The sequence below is a fragment of the Pterocles gutturalis genome, unplaced genomic scaffold (assembly GCF_000699245.1).
Source record: "Pterocles gutturalis isolate BGI_N339 unplaced genomic scaffold, ASM69924v1 scaffold18626, whole genome shotgun sequence".
NCBI classification, from domain to species: domain Eukaryota; kingdom Metazoa; phylum Chordata; class Aves; order Pterocliformes; family Pteroclidae; genus Pterocles; species Pterocles gutturalis.
This window is the reverse complement of record NW_010100768.1, coordinates 17,357-36,991: the sequence shown is the minus strand read 5'-3', so window position 1 is coordinate 36,991 and position 19,635 is coordinate 17,357. Positions and strand designations below refer to the sequence as shown.

General features: G+C 35.0%; 1 protein-coding gene across 1 annotated transcript in view; it reads right to left on the bottom strand.

Annotated features, from left to right (window-relative positions):
• Window positions 1–320: 320 nt before the first annotated feature.
• ARNTL2 (aryl hydrocarbon receptor nuclear translocator-like 2) overlaps window positions 321–19,635 on the bottom strand; it is a 28,298-nt gene continuing 8,983 nt past the window's right edge. The window contains exons 5-16 of the mRNA XM_010081063.1: window positions 19,490–19,569; window positions 18,647–18,739; window positions 16,533–16,650; window positions 15,571–15,714; window positions 13,675–13,915; window positions 12,644–12,750; window positions 11,904–12,054; window positions 10,582–10,637; window positions 9,667–9,775; window positions 4,793–4,880; window positions 2,992–3,100; window positions 321–1,727 (exon numbers count right to left, since the gene is read on the bottom strand). Coding sequence (XP_010079365.1) covers window positions 1,591–1,727; window positions 2,992–3,100; window positions 4,793–4,880; window positions 9,667–9,775; window positions 10,582–10,637; window positions 11,904–12,054; window positions 12,644–12,750; window positions 13,675–13,915; window positions 15,571–15,714; window positions 16,533–16,650; window positions 18,647–18,739; window positions 19,490–19,569 — 1,433 coding nt within the window. The 3' untranslated portion in view covers window positions 321–1,590. The remainder of the gene's footprint in view (window positions 1,728–2,991; window positions 3,101–4,792; window positions 4,881–9,666; window positions 9,776–10,581; window positions 10,638–11,903; window positions 12,055–12,643; window positions 12,751–13,674; window positions 13,916–15,570; window positions 15,715–16,532; window positions 16,651–18,646; window positions 18,740–19,489; window positions 19,570–19,635) is intronic.

Genomic DNA, 19,635 nt, shown 5'->3' with positions numbered 1-19,635 from the left:
ACAGACTAAGAAAAAAATTAATCTGACAAGCCATTCTAGAAAACCTGGACGTCACCAAAAAATTCATCATCTGCAAAATGATTTGTATCTATGAGATATAAAGGTGGTCTGTCAAAGCACAGAAGTCAGTGCATGACAAAATTCTGTATTCGTTCAGGAAAGGGTAGTTACCCAACAGCACAAGCGTGACATCTAGCGGCTACCACATCTATTTGTTCACACACTTCAGCCTTCACAGAAAGATCTGAAACAGGCTGCCTATCGCCCACCATTAGAATTACAAAAAACACCATAGTGCTTATGGTAGTACCTCTGTTTAAATGTCTGTATTAAAAATACACACATGTATCAAATATCTTCAAACGCTTTCCTTTCTTTACCCGAATTAAAAGAAAAGGAAAACTATGCTTATATATAATAGATGCAAAAATTTGTCTAAATTTTTAATATCCGAGATAAAAAGATCTACTTTATATATTAATGCTATATTGGTCTTATACAACCTATTAAGTGCCATGTTCTTGAGTAATTTGCCGTAACTGGGATACAATTCTTGCAAAAGCTGTCCCCCAGAGGAAGAGCACCCTATATAGCATTTACTTACAGACAGCAAGCACTATATTACACAGATATTTTAAAAAGTCACAGACTCAAGCAATAGAAAATCACCCTGATCTCTCCAAAAACATAGAGACTATAAAAGATGCTATAGAACTTTAACATTTTTTCACTAATAGACAGTGCTAGACTCACTCTGGAACCAAGACAATCTGTCCAAACTCTCTAGTTAGTAAATAACCTGCAAGGAGACCAAAGTGCTTTATTACAGTTATAGCATTACTTTTTGTAGGTTCTAAGCATTGCCCCTCTAATAATACATTACAAATAATACAAAACAGTAATTAAGATTTTGTTGCTCTTTTCTTATACCCTTATCACATTTGCGTACTGGGGAAGTGACTATTTTCTCAAAACATTCTGTTCTGATTGTTACAGGGATCTAATTCAAATCCTTGCTCCCAGAACAGTATGCTTTATTTCGACTTCTGAATACAGAAATTGCACGCCTGAAAAGGGCAAGTAATCACAAACTGCATCATTTGAGAATTACAATACCTTATTTTACAACTGTAGTGTGTGCAAATCATTTCAATGAAATTTAATAGTTACAAATATTCTTAAACTGTGTAAATACAGTAGGTTCTACAGAAAGTAACATGGATAATCAATTTTCTACCATGTGAAACAAAAACAATAAATAAAAGTTTAAGAAAAAAATACTCTGTACATTGTACAGTACCTTTTGGTTAAAGTTTCTTAGCAAAAATATAGTAAGGTGTTTTAAGCATTCCAGTTACAGATGGTTCAATATTAAAATTTCAAGGTTTCCCCATCATGAAAAAAATATTGCCTTTTTCCACAGGTGCAGCAGAAACTGTCTCTCTCTGAAGAAGACTTCAGTCTTTAAAAATATATAGACAGTAAGTGTGAATTCAAATGAAATATTAAAAAATTATTATACAGTACTGAGGATGTACGGTCGTTGTGCATTATGGATTTTACATTCCTTCTTATTTTGAAAAAGCAAAACTACAGAGCCCATTGTATATCACTGAGTTCAGCTGGATCCCCAAGTCCTCCATCAGCCTCCAAGTAATTCATAAGAGCCGTCATAGCAGTGTCATCATTTTCACATATTGCATCAAAGTCCAGCTGAGAATTACTACCTATAAAATTATTAAAACATTAATGTATGCAGTCCAAAGCATGAAGAGTAGTAAACGTATTTGTTTTAAACAGCACACTCCTTTGAAGTAGAGGCAAACTTTTACATGTAAATGTTTGAAGAAAAAAAAAAAAAATCAAATAATAGAAATAATGGCTGTCCACAGAGAGGACATACATAACTTAAAATTACTTAAGCCTTGCCAATCCATTGGACTACCTCCAACTGCTAGCTAATAAAACCTGTATCCATGCAGTGAAGTTCATGTCACAGAAGCAGAAAACTACTTTCTACTTTATGTCACTTCAGGGGGAAACACAATCAATCATGTATGTGAATTCTCGTCTGATGCACTATGCCAGATGAACTCCTGAAACTTTCCAAGTTACTCTGTGTCAGCTCTAGAAATCAATGCTATACCCTTGCCTTTAATAGCAGTAAGGTAAAATGCTTTAGCTCAAGTATCAATGAAAAAATATCTCTTTGCCTATCTTTGATTAATGCTGGGTTGTTTGGTTTTTTTTAAACCATTATTTGAGCATTAGATTTTTTTTTTCTTTCTTTTTTTTTTCTAATATATAAAGGGCTTGTAGCTAAACTGGAAGAAAACTATAGGTTGTAAATAAATAAATAAATACATAAATAAATCTCTACTAACTGAAATAAAAGAGGGGGATGGAAGAGTTTCTACAAGCTTATAGCACTTTGGCTTTTATGTTAAAAAAATAACACAATGGCATTCTTCTCTTACAGGGACAGGGAATCCTATATCCACATAAACTGCTGCCTTAGTGCATACTTGACGGGGGGGAAAGAAAAAAAGTATTTTTCTGAAACATTTTTACTATCCCTTTGTATTAACTATTCAGAGCTTGCAGTTAAGAAAGAGATAAATTGCTAGAAGGACAGTAGTACACCAATTACAATCAGTTCCCTTACATTGCACTGAAATACGTCTTCTTACCCATCTCTTTTCTGGTGAGAGAACTAAGAAGTACCAATTAAAACTGTGGCATGCAAGAATGCAGTGGTAAACTGTTACAAGATGTTATTTTTGTAACGAAATTTAATCATTGATCAAACGTTGCTGTTTGCCTTCCAGTGATAACACATCTGTTTTAAGAGTCCTCTCATCTTAAGACAGAGAGACACATCTCTTTACAGTTTACACACAGTTGTTAAGTGGTGTACTCAAAAATTACACCATTTATAAGAATGTCTTACCCTGCAAGCCCCAAAATATCCACAAGAGAAATAAATCTTACTGAGAAGAGGTTCATTATTGGGGAATGGAATAGCACCCTGGTTTTGTTCTGAAGTCTCTATAACTTCTGTGTCCGAAGGACATAACTGAATCAACTCCTTATTTGGCACCTGAAAGAACAGAAGTAAAAGGGACAGAATTAAATCCTAAATTTAGTCACAATTACTACATTACAGAAACATTATTATAAATTGCTGTCAAAGTATTAAGAACTAAATAGATTAAATGAAAAATATGCATCAACAGGCATACTTGCTGCATTTAAAAATAATTTTTAGAGGTTCACATAGCACTGGACTTGTCTTAAATAAAAGGTGTTACTTACACATATGTCAAAGGTACTTCACAGTGATGGCATCTGCTTTACTGAGGGTCTAATTCAATATTCATCAAATAAATCCAGCACAACAAAGTGTACTGGTATATACTTTCCATGTCTAGTACCATATACTACAAATTCCCAGTGACATCGTGTTTGTCAGTGTTGACACATTCTAGCTAAAAGATAAAAGACCCTCATACCTCCCATATTCTATATGCATTAAACTATATGAATTATAAACTTTTCTATTATTTTGCATCTTGTTACCATCATGATAAAAATCTAAGTAGTTTTAAATTACTTTTTGCACTTTGGACAAATCAGGTTAGCAACAACAGAGATGGAAGTCATCTAACCCAAACATATCAGAAATCCCCCCCCCCCCCCCCCATTTGTTTTATGGAACACATACGTACATTTAGCAGGATAGATTTCTTGGGTTGCCTAACTTGTGTATATTCTACTAGGAAACTAATAAGTTGAAATGCTTTAAAAGAGCATTTTAGGAAGAAACAGGATACCAAAGCACAGAATAAAGAAACACCTTCAATGAATACAATGAAGTTATCCTTATGATGAGATGCTGCATGATTTAGAGAGTTCACTATATATAAGTCAACCAACTCTTAGGGAGAAACACCCGTGGTAAGGCAGGAGAGAACTGATCATAAAAAAGGAAGGAAACCAAAACAATCCCTAGTCCAGAAAGTATTGTTAGGAAATGAAAATTGCAATGGGAAGATGAACTGCCTTTAAATTGAAAGAAACATGTTTAAAGAAGTGCTGATGGAGAAGTAGATTTTTGCTCATATGGTGTACAATACACAACGTACAATATACTTGGGTAAAAAAAATGTTAATTATTCCATAGCTATGGTCAGTAACTATGATAGTTATAGTTTGCGGTGTTACCAGAAATACTAGATTAGCAAACCAGCATATTCTATCAATTTTTAGAAGACTATTGAAATACTTTCAAAGTAAAAATTTTAAACATTTCAAAACTGAGAACACACAGCATAGATTTTTAAAAGCGTCTTCAAGAACATTAAAAGTACAAGTGAGAGAAGACAAGAACTGATAATTTACTTAGGTTGTCAAACTTAACAGGTGGAAACACTTCTACTCTCTGACAGTTATTTACCAAAAGTTTTAATGCAATTCCAAATACAGAAGAGTCCTCATCATATGAATCACATTCCTATTTAGCATATTTGTAGAGCTTCAGCAGAGATCCTAACAACTGAGTGGAGACTGCAGTCCTCAGCCTCAGGCTTGAACTGATGCCCCCAGAAATGAGGTTGGAACTTCTGCTGCTGTCACACCTCTCAAAAGACTTTCACAGCTGCCAGGTAGTTGGCATACCCTACGCATTCTCTCACGAAAACACAAGTCAGGGTAATTTCGTTCAAACATAGGCTTTGAACTATCTGACATTAACCTTCTACTTTTATATTTTTATAGGGAGTGACATACTCACATTGCTGGAGTTTACAGTTAAAGCTGGAGAAGGTGACTTTCTCAAGAGATGTGATGGACTTAACTCCTCAGATGGTGAAGAATGCAACCTAAAATTGTATACGTTTAGTTAATTTTACCAAGTCACACAAACTGAAAAATTGCCTATGTGTTACAGAATCCACCAGACCTCCCCAGTGATGAAGCATGAGCCAGATAATCTGAGACAACGTTGTCTTAAATTCTCCTGAAGGTTCTAAATTCTCCTGCTCCAGGTTTTGACAACACAAAAAGCAGAAGAGATCAATAAAGGCCATGGGTCATAATTACTTGAATAAACTTTTATTTTTCCTTTGAATCACCATCATTGACAGACCAAAGTGTAACAGGTTTCAGAATTATGCACACTGGGAGAAATAGGTATATTTCAAATACATACAAAATACAAACAACATAAGGAAGTTCTGCAAAATGATGGACGGAAAACAACACATCCTTCTAATGCTCCCTCTGTGATTATTTTGTTATACCTGTATTTCCATAATTTCATAAAATTCCACCTAAAAATAAAGACGGCTTGTTTGTTAACAGAATTCTTTGAGATTCTGCTCATCCTTCCTCACCAAACACGCCAGATATGAAACTAACAGTGAAAATGTCATACCAGGGCCCTTCGGACAGCTTGCTCCCATCTCTCCCTGCTCTTCCTGACTCTCAAAGGACAAAGCTACAGAAGAATTGGGGCGCTCTGGACACTTGTTTCCATCACTTCCTCAGACCCAAAATGTGATAAGGGATTGGGGGAACGACAGAAAATGGGTGAATAAGCAGCCTATCTTAAGTAAGTCAAGTTATTTGTGTGGAATATTTGTTAGTTTCCTACATTCCAATATCAAGTGCCCCATTTGATAAGCAGCGTCTCTAAAAGCTGGGACAAAAACTCCAGACTGAATAGATTTCCAGCATTGCTGTAACTGAAATGATCATTCATCACATACTAATTCAATTCAGATCTGCTTGTAAATAGAGCTGTAGGCATAGACCTGAAATTAAAAAAAAAAAAAAAAAAAACAAAAAAACCCACTAACTTGGTGATGCCTTATGCACAGCCTGAGAACCATCTGTGTCTTAGTGATATTAAAAAAAGGCAGAGAACAGTTTCAGGTAGTAAATGCACTCATCCCATTGGATTATGTTTGTAGTCACAAAGGTATCTGATGAAGAGCAGCTGGTGTTAGACACTGTTCATTGCTTTTGTCTAATTTTGATTACCTTAGTATGTGCAAGATAGTAACTTGATTCCATACGAAAGAAAAATGAAGAAATAGCATTAAGTTCTATTCTTCAGCTAGAAAGAAATACAGCATTGTTCTCAGCAACTATTCTGGAAAAGTGAACTACATCTGGGTGCAAGCAACAACATCCAGACATCTCCAGAAATATTCAGTTCTTACCAATGAGGCCTTCAATGGCCAACTGTATTTGTGAACAGCTCTGGTTTATCTTCCCCCAAGATACAGGGCTGCAGGATGAATATGATGCCAGAGACGCCCAGTTACACAGTGCAATTGCTCCATTCCATAGCTGGCTTCTTTTCAGAACCTGCCCTTCCTTTGGACAGGGTTTACCTTATTTTGGATGACTTTGCTCTTAATTTTTTCTTTCACCTGCATAGCAACTTCTTGGGCTATTAGTTTCAGCACAAGTTTTTTTTGGTTTTTTTTGTTTGTTTGTTTTTTTCCAATTTCCAGTGTCCATGGACAACTAAGATCACTGAAACAAACACATCTGCACAAAACTAAAATGGCTCAGATCACTGTGGCTGATGAAGCTGGCAAGCAAAACATTTTTGCTTTCAAAATCTTGTGATGTTCAGTCTTTTTAGTTGAGAAATGACTGTTTCCAAAGAAAGCAACATAACGGTTTCATTTACTAAACAGTGTTTACGATGTGAATATAACCAGGAAAACCACTAAGTTCAATCAATGACTTTAAGAATAAGACTACCTGATGCAGGTCCTTGAGGCCTGTCCTCATCACTGCCAGCACTTTCACAAATATTTGTCCTGTAAAGTAGTTCTTTGAATCCAGAACTTGCAGGTTTTTTATTTCTCCTAGCAGCATCCCTTTTTAAAATTAGAAGCAAGTCTGAACTATCATTGTGATCTTCCTAAAAAATGTTTTGGTAAATCAAACAAACTGAAGTAAGGATCCTGCCACCTTTAACTGCTGCTCCATAAAGGAGTAAGTCATCCTTTACTTATATGATGAAATCAAGACATCTACAAAATTAATCTCTGAAAGACAGGGAGGTATGCATCATGAGCTTCAAGCTTATGAAAGGCAGACAGACAGAAAGAAAATTATGCCAGTGTTAATACTACAGACGCCAAATGTTTTGATAAACTCAATTTCTGCAATGTCTCTAGTGGACTAGAAAAATATATTCCTCTTTTGGGATCAGGAAGGATATTAAATAATAAATATTCCTCTGAAATATCCCTAAAAGACCCTCAGTCATACCTGCCTCAACTATACAGCTGAATTCCACTTAAACAGATTAAAAAAAAAAAAATCCTACTCTTACAAAAAAAAATTCCCCAAATTTCAGAGATTAATTCAGTACCATAATCTCTTTTCCAAATTCCACAATTCTGTCTGTTGCAATGGATTCTTCTGTTTCCTAAGATTAACACAAAGAGACTTTATACTCTTGTGACTTGCTGAACTGCCACAGAAGAGGAGTAATGGTTTGGTTTGATCTTCACACAAAACTCACAAAATTTCCTGTTGCTTAGGAAGACACTGCTCCTGAAACTGTTGTCTCTGTCACAATACAAAGAGAAAGAGCATTGCCTATGGTTCTTAAAAAACACAAGGAGAACTTTCAAGGAGTAGCTTTGAAGAAAACTTTCCCAGGAATGCATTCATTCTTTCATCATCCAGCAAATTTATTATTCATCTACTTAACAAACTGGTTTCCTTAAACTCATGCCACATATGCTCACATGGATGAGCATTCTCAACAAAGTTCAGGTGATCTCAATCAAGAACACCACATTGAGCTGACTGAAGCATCTACAACAAGAGTCAAATTAAGCTATTGGGTCATGCCTGGATATTAATAGTCAGAGATAAGAACTTTTGCCAACTTACTTCAGTCTTCAGAAAGATATAATAAAAAGTTACTTTCCTTCCCTCTATAGGTGGTACTGATGAGAGGACACTTACAATGGCATTACCAAAATGTAACATTCCACCTTGGCTGTTGAGGATATTGATCCTTTTTTTGTTGCCAGTGCTTTTCCTCTTCCTTGCTGGATACTTCCAGCAACCTGCCAACATGCTGGGGGATGGCTTTTAAATTATTTTTTTATTCGAAATAGAAATCTTTTGATCTTATCACAACTAGAGTGTTTATTCTTTTCTTCCTTTCATTGAAAATGAGTGATTCCCTGTGCAATTTGACTGCTCTAGTAAAGGGATGTGACTTCATCGTTGGAAGGTGATTCCAAAATACTGGAAACAGTGAAAAACATCTACCACAGTCACTCATCACACCCTTAGGCTCTGATCATGGTTTTTACTGTTTCAGAAAATTAAATTCTGCCTTCCGATGAACAGACAGCTGAGAAGACAATCACATTGCAAAGAGATAGCGTGTAATGCAAAGAGATAACGCGCAATCCTGGACTTCAGCACAGATTTATGAAAGGGAAATCACACTTAACCAACCTGACAGCCTTCTAGAAGGCTACATTAGCTCGGTGGATGAGGAGATAAGCATTGGATGTTATATACTTCAACTTTAGTAAAGCTTTTCACACTGTTTCCCACAACATTCTCAAAGACAAACTGATGAGTCTGAATGCTACTGAAACAGCAGAAGCTGACTATGCTATGGCATATCAATGTATGTATAGATTGGAGGACAAAAGGCTGGAGTGCAGCCCTGCAGAGATCTGAGGGGTGTGGTTGATGGTAAGCTCAATGTGAGTCAGCAGTGTGCCCCAGTAGCCAACAGGGACAACGGTATCCTGAAGTGCATTAAGCACCAATAGAAAGAAGTGATTGTCTCACTAGACTCAGCATTGGTGTGGTCTCACTTTGAGTACTGTGTGCAATTTTGGACTCCACAATATAAGAAAGATATAAAAACATAAGAATGTGTCCAAAGGAGGTCAAAAAGGTCGTGAAAGGACTAGAGGGCATGACTTACGAGGAACAGCTGAGGATGCTAAGTTTGTTCGGCTTAGAGGATAATTCCTTGGCTATGCTGTGTACCTGCTAAAACTAGGTAGATTTAAAATGATCCATATTTAATTAACAATTTGAATCTTATATGGATTCCCATTTGTAATGATGCAGTGAGGTTTCTTTTAAATCCACAGCTGGGTACGGGAAAGGAATCATGCGATCACCTCAATCTACGTTCAGGATAATCAGGAAAAGGACAAGAAAGGCCATGAAAGCACTCTACTGGGGACTGTTTCAAGGTAAGTTTTCCTAGCAGAGCATCGCTATCAGAAAAATATAAACACTACTCACACACAACTGATTGCCCATTCCCAAACGGTTTATCTACCCATTTCAAAATCATGTGAAGAAGCTGCATCACAGTAACACTTTTGAAGCCATAGTTAAATAATACTTTCATTAACAAAGGAAATTACATGCCCAGAACAAAACTATTTATCAACACCAGTGATGTGTTCTGCCATGCATTAAGACTAACATTAGATTATAACTGGTATCTCATAATGCCACTGCTCAAACTAAAAATATTTTATATGTATAACACAATAAAATGAAACTTGAACAATCCCCACGTAATCATGTATACTTCCTTTCTATCTTTACTTAGAAGTCTAATGTATGATGTTAAGTGTATATTACCTTTGCAATTCTAAGATTTCATTTGCAATTTCGGTTCCTATACTTCCAGCACCAAGAACTGTTCCAGAGGACATTCCAGGTACACTTACTAAAGATTGTTTTACAGCATCTACAGTTAAAAAAAAACCCAAAACCTTAAGTTTGTAGCAGTTTCAATACACAGCAAGGAACAATCACCTCAAGGATTTGTTTTAAAGAAGTTTTTGTTCTACATCTCTTATTTTCAGAAACCAAACTCCTTAGAACACTAACTTATGGGGGAGGGTGCTGTAATTCTCATTTGAAATAGAAAGATAAGTGAACACTATATTTGTGAAAACTGCTAAGCTCCAGTAATTAAATTAGCTTTAATCATTACCACCTCCAGTCTCTCTCACAGACAATGCAAAATAAATCAGAAAAAAGCCCTTGTATTTTTCACAAACTAAAATTAGTTATTAAAAATAATTTCAAAAGCAAAACCAAAAAATCTTACAGCAAGATAACAAAACAACAAGTAGAAATCAGAATCTATGCATAGCAGAAAAATATTAACAAAATACATATCAAAATCAGTATCACCCTATATTCTGTAAAATAAACTTAGATAGTACAATTGCATTTCTTCAGAGTACCAGACAAAATCTGAAGAGGGTCAGTGACAGAAGCACAATATCCTATCAACCAAAATCCTAGCTATAGTAGAAACTGCTAGAAGGAAAAGATCTGCTCTAAGCCCTTCTGATCACAGTTATGTGAATGATACGAATTGGGATACTGGGAGTAACTAGAAATTGTCACCAGAATTAGCTTTAAAAAAATTAATCATTCCTTGCACAACAACCTAGAATTAAAAATTCCTCAATTGAATACATCTAAAATTGTAACGATTGATAAGGAGATGCACCTATGATAACTCTAAGAAGCGACACTTGCCTTCTGCAGACTGGGAACCATAAGGGACTTGTTCTTCAGCTGATTCATTATGACCTCTGAGATTTAAACAAATAATAATAATAAAAAACAAAACAAAAAATCAGCAAGTTTTTCAAAGGCAAAACCCAGCATGCTCATATTTGATTTCAGTAATACTTTACACATAGTATTAACTAACATCCTCAAACTAGTAAAAACAAAAAAAATACATTCCTCACATATTTCAGTGTTCCACCCTTTGTACTGTTGTTTCTGAAGCAACAAAATAGTATTTCTGGGTGAAATACTAATTTCTACTTATTCTCCAAATAAAGAAGAAAGGCCAATATAGTTGTCTGTGTTCCACAACAAGAGAACAAGGCTGCCATTTTCACTCCTAGGAGGGAGACCAGTTAATCAGAAACAACTGCTACAAGGACAGGTCCGTGGCTACTTTCTGCCAGCAGCTGCTGCCTACCACCTTCTGTCCTCTAGAAACTTGCAGATGCCCAGATGTCCAGGGGCAGACAAAAGTGGTCTTTGGCTGTTGAACAGCACAGACTGTCTTAACTGCTCTTCTCTGTCTTCTTGAGTAAAAAAGGACATGGGCAAAACTGGTGGGTGATGTTGACTGAAGACATGAACCAGCTACAGAATGGGTACAAGGCCCCCTTGACAACTTGGTTTAATGGAAATAAAATCCCCCCTGTCTCCCTCTCAAAAACCCAGTCATTCGCAAAGATTCTCAGTATCATTGGAGCAATCCAAATTATTGCTCCATTGCAAGGCACAGAGAATGAAAAAGAAGAATTAAAGATGAAAAATATGAACCAAACACACACATTTACTGTTTCACAGTCTCCTCCCTTGCAATCAATTTGGAGAGTATCTTTTTGTCCTGCCTCACATTTTTACAGTCTATCAATTATGCTTCTCCACATGCTGACACGTGGTAGGTAGGGCAGCACTAAAAATCAGGTCAACTGACACATACAGTCTTGTAAAGCTCAGAAGGAAAAGCAGAACTAACTTCACATTTCCACTTATTCGTATCTACTTCTCTTAAAAGATCCTTCCTTTTTTCATTTAACAAGAAACTCTTTCACCTCATTTTTTTCTACTGGGAAATAGCACAGTTTTCAGAGTCAAATCTGTGACTTAAGCCTGAAATGAGAATAACTGGTAAATGCAAAAAAAACATTCTTCCAGGTTAATCAACCACATTTTATGCAGTGTTGATATTTTCTAGTCTTGTTCTGCTTCTTAAACAGGTTGCTTTCTGTTAATGTTAACCGTAATTAAGACAAAAAATAACATGGGGATTCATATAATGAATTACTTACAATACTACAGTGTTGTTTGATACAATGTACTCCAGTTCTTTGGTCCACGGGTTCATGAAACTAAACCACTGACTCTTTAAAGTGACAAAAGTCCCATCTTTTGCTCTAAATTTGTAGGAATTTGTAAATACTTTTTCTTTATTCTGCAACACTAGATAAGAAAGGAAAGTTGTAATTCCGATATTTATAATTAGAAACATAAAGTTAAAATAAAACACATTTTATAGCATTATAAAACCAAAATGTTTTTGGTGGCCAGAAATACAAATTAAATGTCAGAACAACTGACAGGACAGGGCCCCTACTAAAACCAAACTACAGTTTCAGCAATGTCATTAATCTTAAATTAAGGCCCAAGTACTAAGTTTCTGCAAACCACTAGTAAGGAGACTCCTGACTTCGTGAACTTTCATAGACAGTGTCTTTAATTACATGAGGCACATTTGTTCTTGAGGACTCCTTCCTCACGCTTATAAAGAATTGGAGCAGGGGACTGAAAGAAGCATTAACATTATTCCCTTATGATTAAGGCACTACACCACGATTGAAGACAACAGAATTTTCTCACTGTGTTTTTTACAAGCTTTATGTGGGCATGTCTTAATGTAGACATAGAAAAGGACAAGGCTGAGATTGTTTAGTTTTATTAATTCTCAACTTCTGTTTTTCTGGTCTGTACTGTTTTCACACAGCAGTTACATGTAGTTGTATGTAGCCTGGGAGGACCAATTATTTTGTACCTTCTTTATGTTTTTCAGCTAGATGATTGTGATCATCTTGATGGCAGTACTCGTAACAAGAAGTTCCTAAAAGCTCTTGTGGCAGATATCCTAAAATTGCTGTTGCACTGTTAGGAATAAAAACATGAACTACAGCAGATTCAAACAATTGCAAAACTCGTTTTCTTTAGTATCAAATAAAGCAGAAAATTAATATTTAAAGAAACAGATGCTTGTATTCATGTTTGGGAAAAAGATACAGCATTAGTACAGCTCTAAAACAAATATTGTTCACAGCAAATTATCAACTTGCAATGAATGGCAATTCAAAGACAAAGTAACAGTGTTTAAACATGCAAACTACATAGATGTATACACAAAATACTTATGATTATTAGATCTTCCCATTAACCAGTCAGGGTACTGGTCACATATGAGTAATTTAAAAAATTTAGTGGTTTGCTCTGCCACTTTAAGGAATTGGTTTAAACTGCCACTTTCAGACGAAAGACAAGATGACCGAATGTAATGAAAAGCTTCTAGTGATAATAATCAAATTCAAAATACAAAGTAGTAAGTCACCCTATACAACAAATAAAAGTCTGTTTTAGGAAGTTCAGAAAATAGGAACTTTCACTTCTAATGAAATAATTTGGTACCTCATTTAGCTATAATGTATTTGTTACAAATAGTAAGACTTTAAGAAGTAATGATTTTTGGTTAAGTGTTTCTTACTAAAGTTATATGCATAGCTATGAAACTCTAACTTGAGATTTTTCTTTATGGATAAACAAGTACAAGTGCATTTTATGATGCATTTTAATCTTGCTAGCTCACCTTTTCCTACAGGGCAATAAACTTATACATTATGTTTTATGTTTGACAAAAAAACAAAGCTCAAGTACTCATAGATTCAGAATTAACTGCTTCCCAGGTACAGCACCTAGAAATTCTATCCTGCTTGAGAAATTACAGTTCTGACAGAAAGCATTAGAAAATTTAACAAGTAGTGTCACTTTCATTTTTTCTTCATTAAAGAACAAAATGCTTACCGCTGATCTACATAAACAAATTTTCCATCCATGGCAAATCGTGTAACAAATTCTGTTGCTTTGACTTTAATCTCTCCACTCTTTTGCGGAACAATATAAGGGTGTAACCTCCCAATTGCAACAAGGCAGTTAAAGTTACTACTGTCCTTTTCTACATCATTTTCCTCTTCTACTCCCACCTCATTAGGAGGCCAGTTCTTCATATACCCAGTACAGTGAATGGTACAGTATTTTCTTTGATCTAATAAAAAGAAATTAAATAAGAAGCAGTTATGGTTCAGAAAGTAAAATGAACTACTTTTTTTAATCCATTCATCATGAGACCAGCAACTATATTTTATGCTTACCTACAACAACTGTACAAGGCTACAGATAATTTTACAGAGTAGTTTTACATTAATTTTGTACTGCTTAATTTTGGCTTACCTGGAGAGAGTGCTTCTAACCCTATGTAAGATTTAGGAAGACAAAAGTTATAGGTGTTGGCAGTTCAAACAGTCTTATAGAAAATAAGTAAACCAATAGTCTGGTAACCCACACATTACTTTCTCTTTATATGGTTTCATATATATTGTAAATTAAACAAACTGGAGAGCCACTTAGTAGATTTCAAATCAATCTGCCTTCTGTGAACACTATCATCTTAACATATGCTCACAGCAATTGCTAAAAGAATCAGACGAGAGAACACCACAAAACAACTCAGCTCATTTTCTATTTATCTTAGGCTTCTGAATTCCTCAATTTTGTGGGAACACAAATATTTTAAAAGTCTGAAATTACAGCATATACTATCAATCCTATGGCTCATAGACTCTTTGCTACCTATATAACATGCACACACACACACATCAAGGCATAGAGATGACGTGTCCTACAGTAACTGTCTTTCAAAAAATTGTCAAAGTATTCTTGATATCTGTATTCTGAACAAATTATGCTTTACATAGATTTGACTGCATTAACCCTATCAACTATGGAAAACATATATCAACTCTGTAAAATGAAAAATTGAGTTAGCCTACTGTGACTTGGTCAGTTTCTCAATACTGCTTTCCTGAGAAACCTTCATACAAGTTAAATTCTTACCTTACCAAGTTAGTTGGCACATCAAGGGAGACTGAATTATATTTATTTACAGTGACAGACATATTTAAAAATGTACTATTGTATGGTATATCTCAACAACAACAGGTTACATTGAAAAACAAAAGTAGGAGGATTTTTTCAGGGTCAAACAATTTCAGCAAACCTTTGCAAAAATCAATACTAAGGTATAAAACAAAAGCTAGAAATTACTTTTTAAAAAGATCCATTTACTGAAAACTCGACAAGAGTATACTGCTGTACAGGCATACCAAAATATGAACTAAATTAAAATTACTGGAAAAATTAATGAAATTACAGTGGTAAGTTAACCCTACTATTGAAAACAAAAAAAAATTCATACTTTTTTACTACAAACAACACAAAAAGCAAATCAGAAAAAAAAAAAAGTTGGTTTACTTGCTTTTTTTCCTTCAAAACAGTAGATTTTGCATGCCTTATTCACAGTTATCTTCAAGACATACGTTATTTAGTTTCATTCTTCTGATCTGCTCCAGTGCTTTCAAAAATTTCCCTGAGACTTCTAAAATTTGACTAAAACAGACCATGTGCTCCTAAATAGCCACTGTAACTCAGGTTCCTCCCTCCCTCTTTTCCAGGAGTGAACAGGGAGGAGAAAGAGTACAATTAGACTGTTTTTCAAAATGTGTCTCCAGTACATATTTAAACTTCTATACAGCTACTTTGTGAAGTCAGTGATAACTACAATGGTCACACTACTGACTTGGAAGTTAAATATACCAAGTTTCAAGACAGAAAGCCCCCACTTCATCTACACTGTTTTAATACCTTTCTTCTTTGGGTTGGGCAAGCATTCCTTTTCTTCTTTGACTGTGGTCCTACTACATTTTATCCGACAGAAGAAGGAACGTCGAGCACCAGAATTCAGTCGAGTTGGTCCAGCGTGAAAATCTGTGTGTACTTGCAAGCCAGCTTACAAAAATTTAGTAAAGCAGTAAAAGCTTAGTAAACCAAAATCCAACAATAAAACTTCAGAATACAAGACCTTTTCTTCATTTTACCTTCCAATACATTCTCCTTACTGTTTAGTTGCCTAAATTTTGTCTTTACAATTAAAAATTTAAAAAGTCTAATAGCTTAAATAGGGCAAAGAAAATGTGACTGTCACTCAGATTCCAAAATTAAGTAGAACTATTGATCTATTTTTAAATACCTCTTGATCTTTTGAACAGCATTTTAATAAATACACTTTATAAACTTTAAATTTCTATTTGGTACAAGGAAAATCTGCGAAGATTCTTATAAAATCCAGTTATAAAATATTCATTTGCTGCACACTACATAATGCTTTCCATATTAGAAATAACTGTAAACAAAATAAGATTTCGTTAAATTAGGATTGACACTTAGCATTTTCAGAGAAGACAGTGATTCTTGATATTGAAGTATTTTATCCCATGTTCGACTACATCAGGTCTTTTGTACTGACAAGACCTATCAAATACAAGAAAAAACAGTAGTATGCCTGGTAGGAAGAACGTCAGACCACATCTTGGTAAATGTTTAACAATGCAAATTTCAGTAAGTCTTATTATCCAAAATAAATTATTTTCTTGGCTAGCTTTTAAACTCTAAGTGCACTCTAAGCAGTAGTTAAGCATTCAAATAGGTTTGGTTCATAGATATTACACCTCAAGTTCGTACATTCATGCACATATGAATATGTCCCGCATAACTAAATTCATTAACATCTCTTTAAAAATCTCTGAGCACATTCAAAGATTACTTACTTTTGCCATCTACGAGCTTCTCCCTAGGAGAGACATCTGAAGAAGAAAGTTGCTCCTTAACTTTTGCCACATCTTTCGGATGCAAGTAATCAAACAGACTTTGTCCAATTAAACTGGCCTATTTAAAACAAAACAAAACAAACAACACCAAAAGAACAAAAGAAATAAGAACCACATTTTTTAGAATAGGACTCCACACACATTACTTATCTCAGAAAAAAAACAAACTTTCTATACCATTAAAAAAAAAGTCAAATACAAAGCTACTCTAAGTATCAATATTTTGATGATTTAATCTGACACACTATTTTTGTAAAAACATAATTTGTTACTTCCCCTTTGAAAAATAGAAGATTTAGTTGGATATTGCAAACCAGTTCTGTAAAACCAAATGTTTTACTTACGTACATAATATAATCCCTGATCCTAGCCAAAGAAGGTTACACACAAAATAACTCCACTCACAGATTACTGGGGGAGGGGAAGGTAAGGAAACAGGAAGAAACGTTCATGCTACCTAATAACTCTGAGCTCTAATTTGGTTGGACAAAATGGCATCACTGAGCCAAGAGCTGCCTGGAAGCAGGGGTCAGCTCTCTTCTGCAGTCCTCAGCAGGGGATATTTACAGGAATCTCTCTAGTTGGGATCCATTCAACCTGCTGACTCTGCTGATCCAAAGGAACCGGTCAGTTGCACTACTGTAGGCAGCACTACTTTCTTTTGAAACAGGAAGGAATTCTCACAGAAGTGGGCTAGTTTTGGTTTTTTCATTGCTTACCTTCACCACAGCAGATCAAATCAATGGGTAGAAAGGAGCTGTGTTGAGAAGCAGTATTCTACATTCAAATTGCAACTCATTTTGGACCCACGCCACTTGCTTTGTGATCACTGCATACATAAAGGGGAGGACTTTTCCAATAAGCCAGAGTCAGAAATTGGTTTAATGAAAAGCTTCTAAGAAAGCAGGATAAACATACAGCCTCCTTCATTTGCCCAGTCCCCACCTAACCTTAATGCAAAGGGAAAATGCTGAGTGTCACTGAGAAAGGCTAATAGCAGCCTTGTCAAAATATATAGGTGTAACAAACAGATCAGGCTGCAGAATGGGATTCATAACATAGAATGACTCCCAAATAAGCTAACAAATTCATGGGTTAAGGCAGTCCTGCTCTCAGAACCTCTTTGGCTGAAATAGTGAAGATCTTATGGGACTCCAAAACGTACTTTTTAGTCCTTAAGTAAATTCAGTGTAGAAGTTGCTTTGTTTTATTTGTTGTTTTTTTTTTTTTTAAATCAATCTGCTTTATGCTTGTTCCCACAAGATGATCAATTTCAGTTTAATTTAAAAAGATACAGTTTTGTTTTGGTTTGGTTTTTTTAAATAAAAATACCAATTCCATAAAACAGAGTCCAGATTGGTTACCCTTCCATTTATGAAGAAAATTAACATAGCACAAATGGTTTTAAAGTTCTAGAAGCAGACAGATGGAAGCACTAACTGGTTTAGCCTCTGGTTTTGGAACAGAAGTCAAAGATACATGAACAAGTTATAATGCCTTGATTATTTGTGGCAATCGCCCATTATGTTAAATGTCAACTAACGGAAGTTACTTATATTTTTCCTATTTCTCTTATTCTACAGGATAAGCCAATTCACTCTATCTCAGTTTCCTTCAAGTTAAGAGTATATCCATGGCTGGTTAGTGTGGATGAGGTATTATGCAGTGCATCTGAGCATAAAGGCATTACCAAGGCAAGCTTTAATTAACTTCCACTGCTGAACTACCAGTTTTCCTTGGCCTAAAAAAAAACCCAAAATCCCTTCAACATTTAAAAGAAAATGTCTTGGAGACAGAAATTAGGACATCTTCAAATTATCCCTTCCTCTCAGACTATCAGTTTTTTCAAGGATGATCAACCGAAATCCAGTGCTATACTTGCAGATATTTTGTTGTAGGATATTCAGCCTTACTCTGAGGGAGATTAAATCAAAGAATTCCAAGAAATTATACACAAGGACCGCTTTTTAGTAATATACAATAAAAATGTAGAAGTTAAAAATTTCTAAGAAAATGCAAAGTAAAAGCAAACCAAGAAACTCAATTATAACCACCTGATCATAATTAAGTATTTTGCAAACTGATTCTGAGACAAACAGAATTTTTCCTCTGTTGCATCCAACCACAAACAGGAATCCATCTGCAGCCTGAAAATATAAAGACACGGCCTTTAAAAACATACTATTAAAATATATAATGAATATTGATGACTACAAGGAAGCACACTTTCAACCCAAATTTTTTAGATTAAGTTATAAAGCACACCAAAAAGCAATTAAGATTGCAAGGACCAAATCAGACTTTCAACTACAGACAGCTAAAGTTTCTTAAACACAGCTTTGGGAAAAGAGGTGGCCAGCTGCAAAACAGCTTAACCTGGGAGTCATCTTACAGATCTTGGAGAAGTCTGTTATTGCAGCAAAGGAAAAAGAAAATAGTTATAAATGAGAAAGGGTAAGGGATGTGGGTATATGATGAAGTGCGAAAACAAGACAAAAGATTTTATTTCAGGTATTATTTCTGCATCTTTTTCAAAGTACATTTTTAAAAATTTAAATGAAGGAGAGCAAACAATTGCGAGTATATTTATGTGTAATTAAAAGTATTATCTATACTTGCAAACAGACTTCAATATCAAAATAAAAAATGTACGTATTAAATATACAGATTGTATACAGATTTATTATCCCTTCAAGGGCTGCTGTCTACCATGCTCACAAATCATCTTCTGTATCCCTTTACGAAAAAGCCTGGACAACGTACATAGTTTGTAAACCAGTACTTATCAAGTACTTCAAAGCGCTTGCTTGAAGAAAAAGCACTCTCCAGCTAAAAACTCAAGTTAATGGCAAGCTTTAATATGGACATAATTTAACAGAGAGTTTCCTTCCACTTACCCTAAGGATTAACTGTCGTAGTTCATCATCCTTTAAAAATGAAGGTTTATACCGGACTTCTGTATAGGAGCTAGTGGACCCTGGAAAATAGATTATTTGTAGACATAATGTCAAAAGTTACATTTTAAATATACTTTTAACAGAGA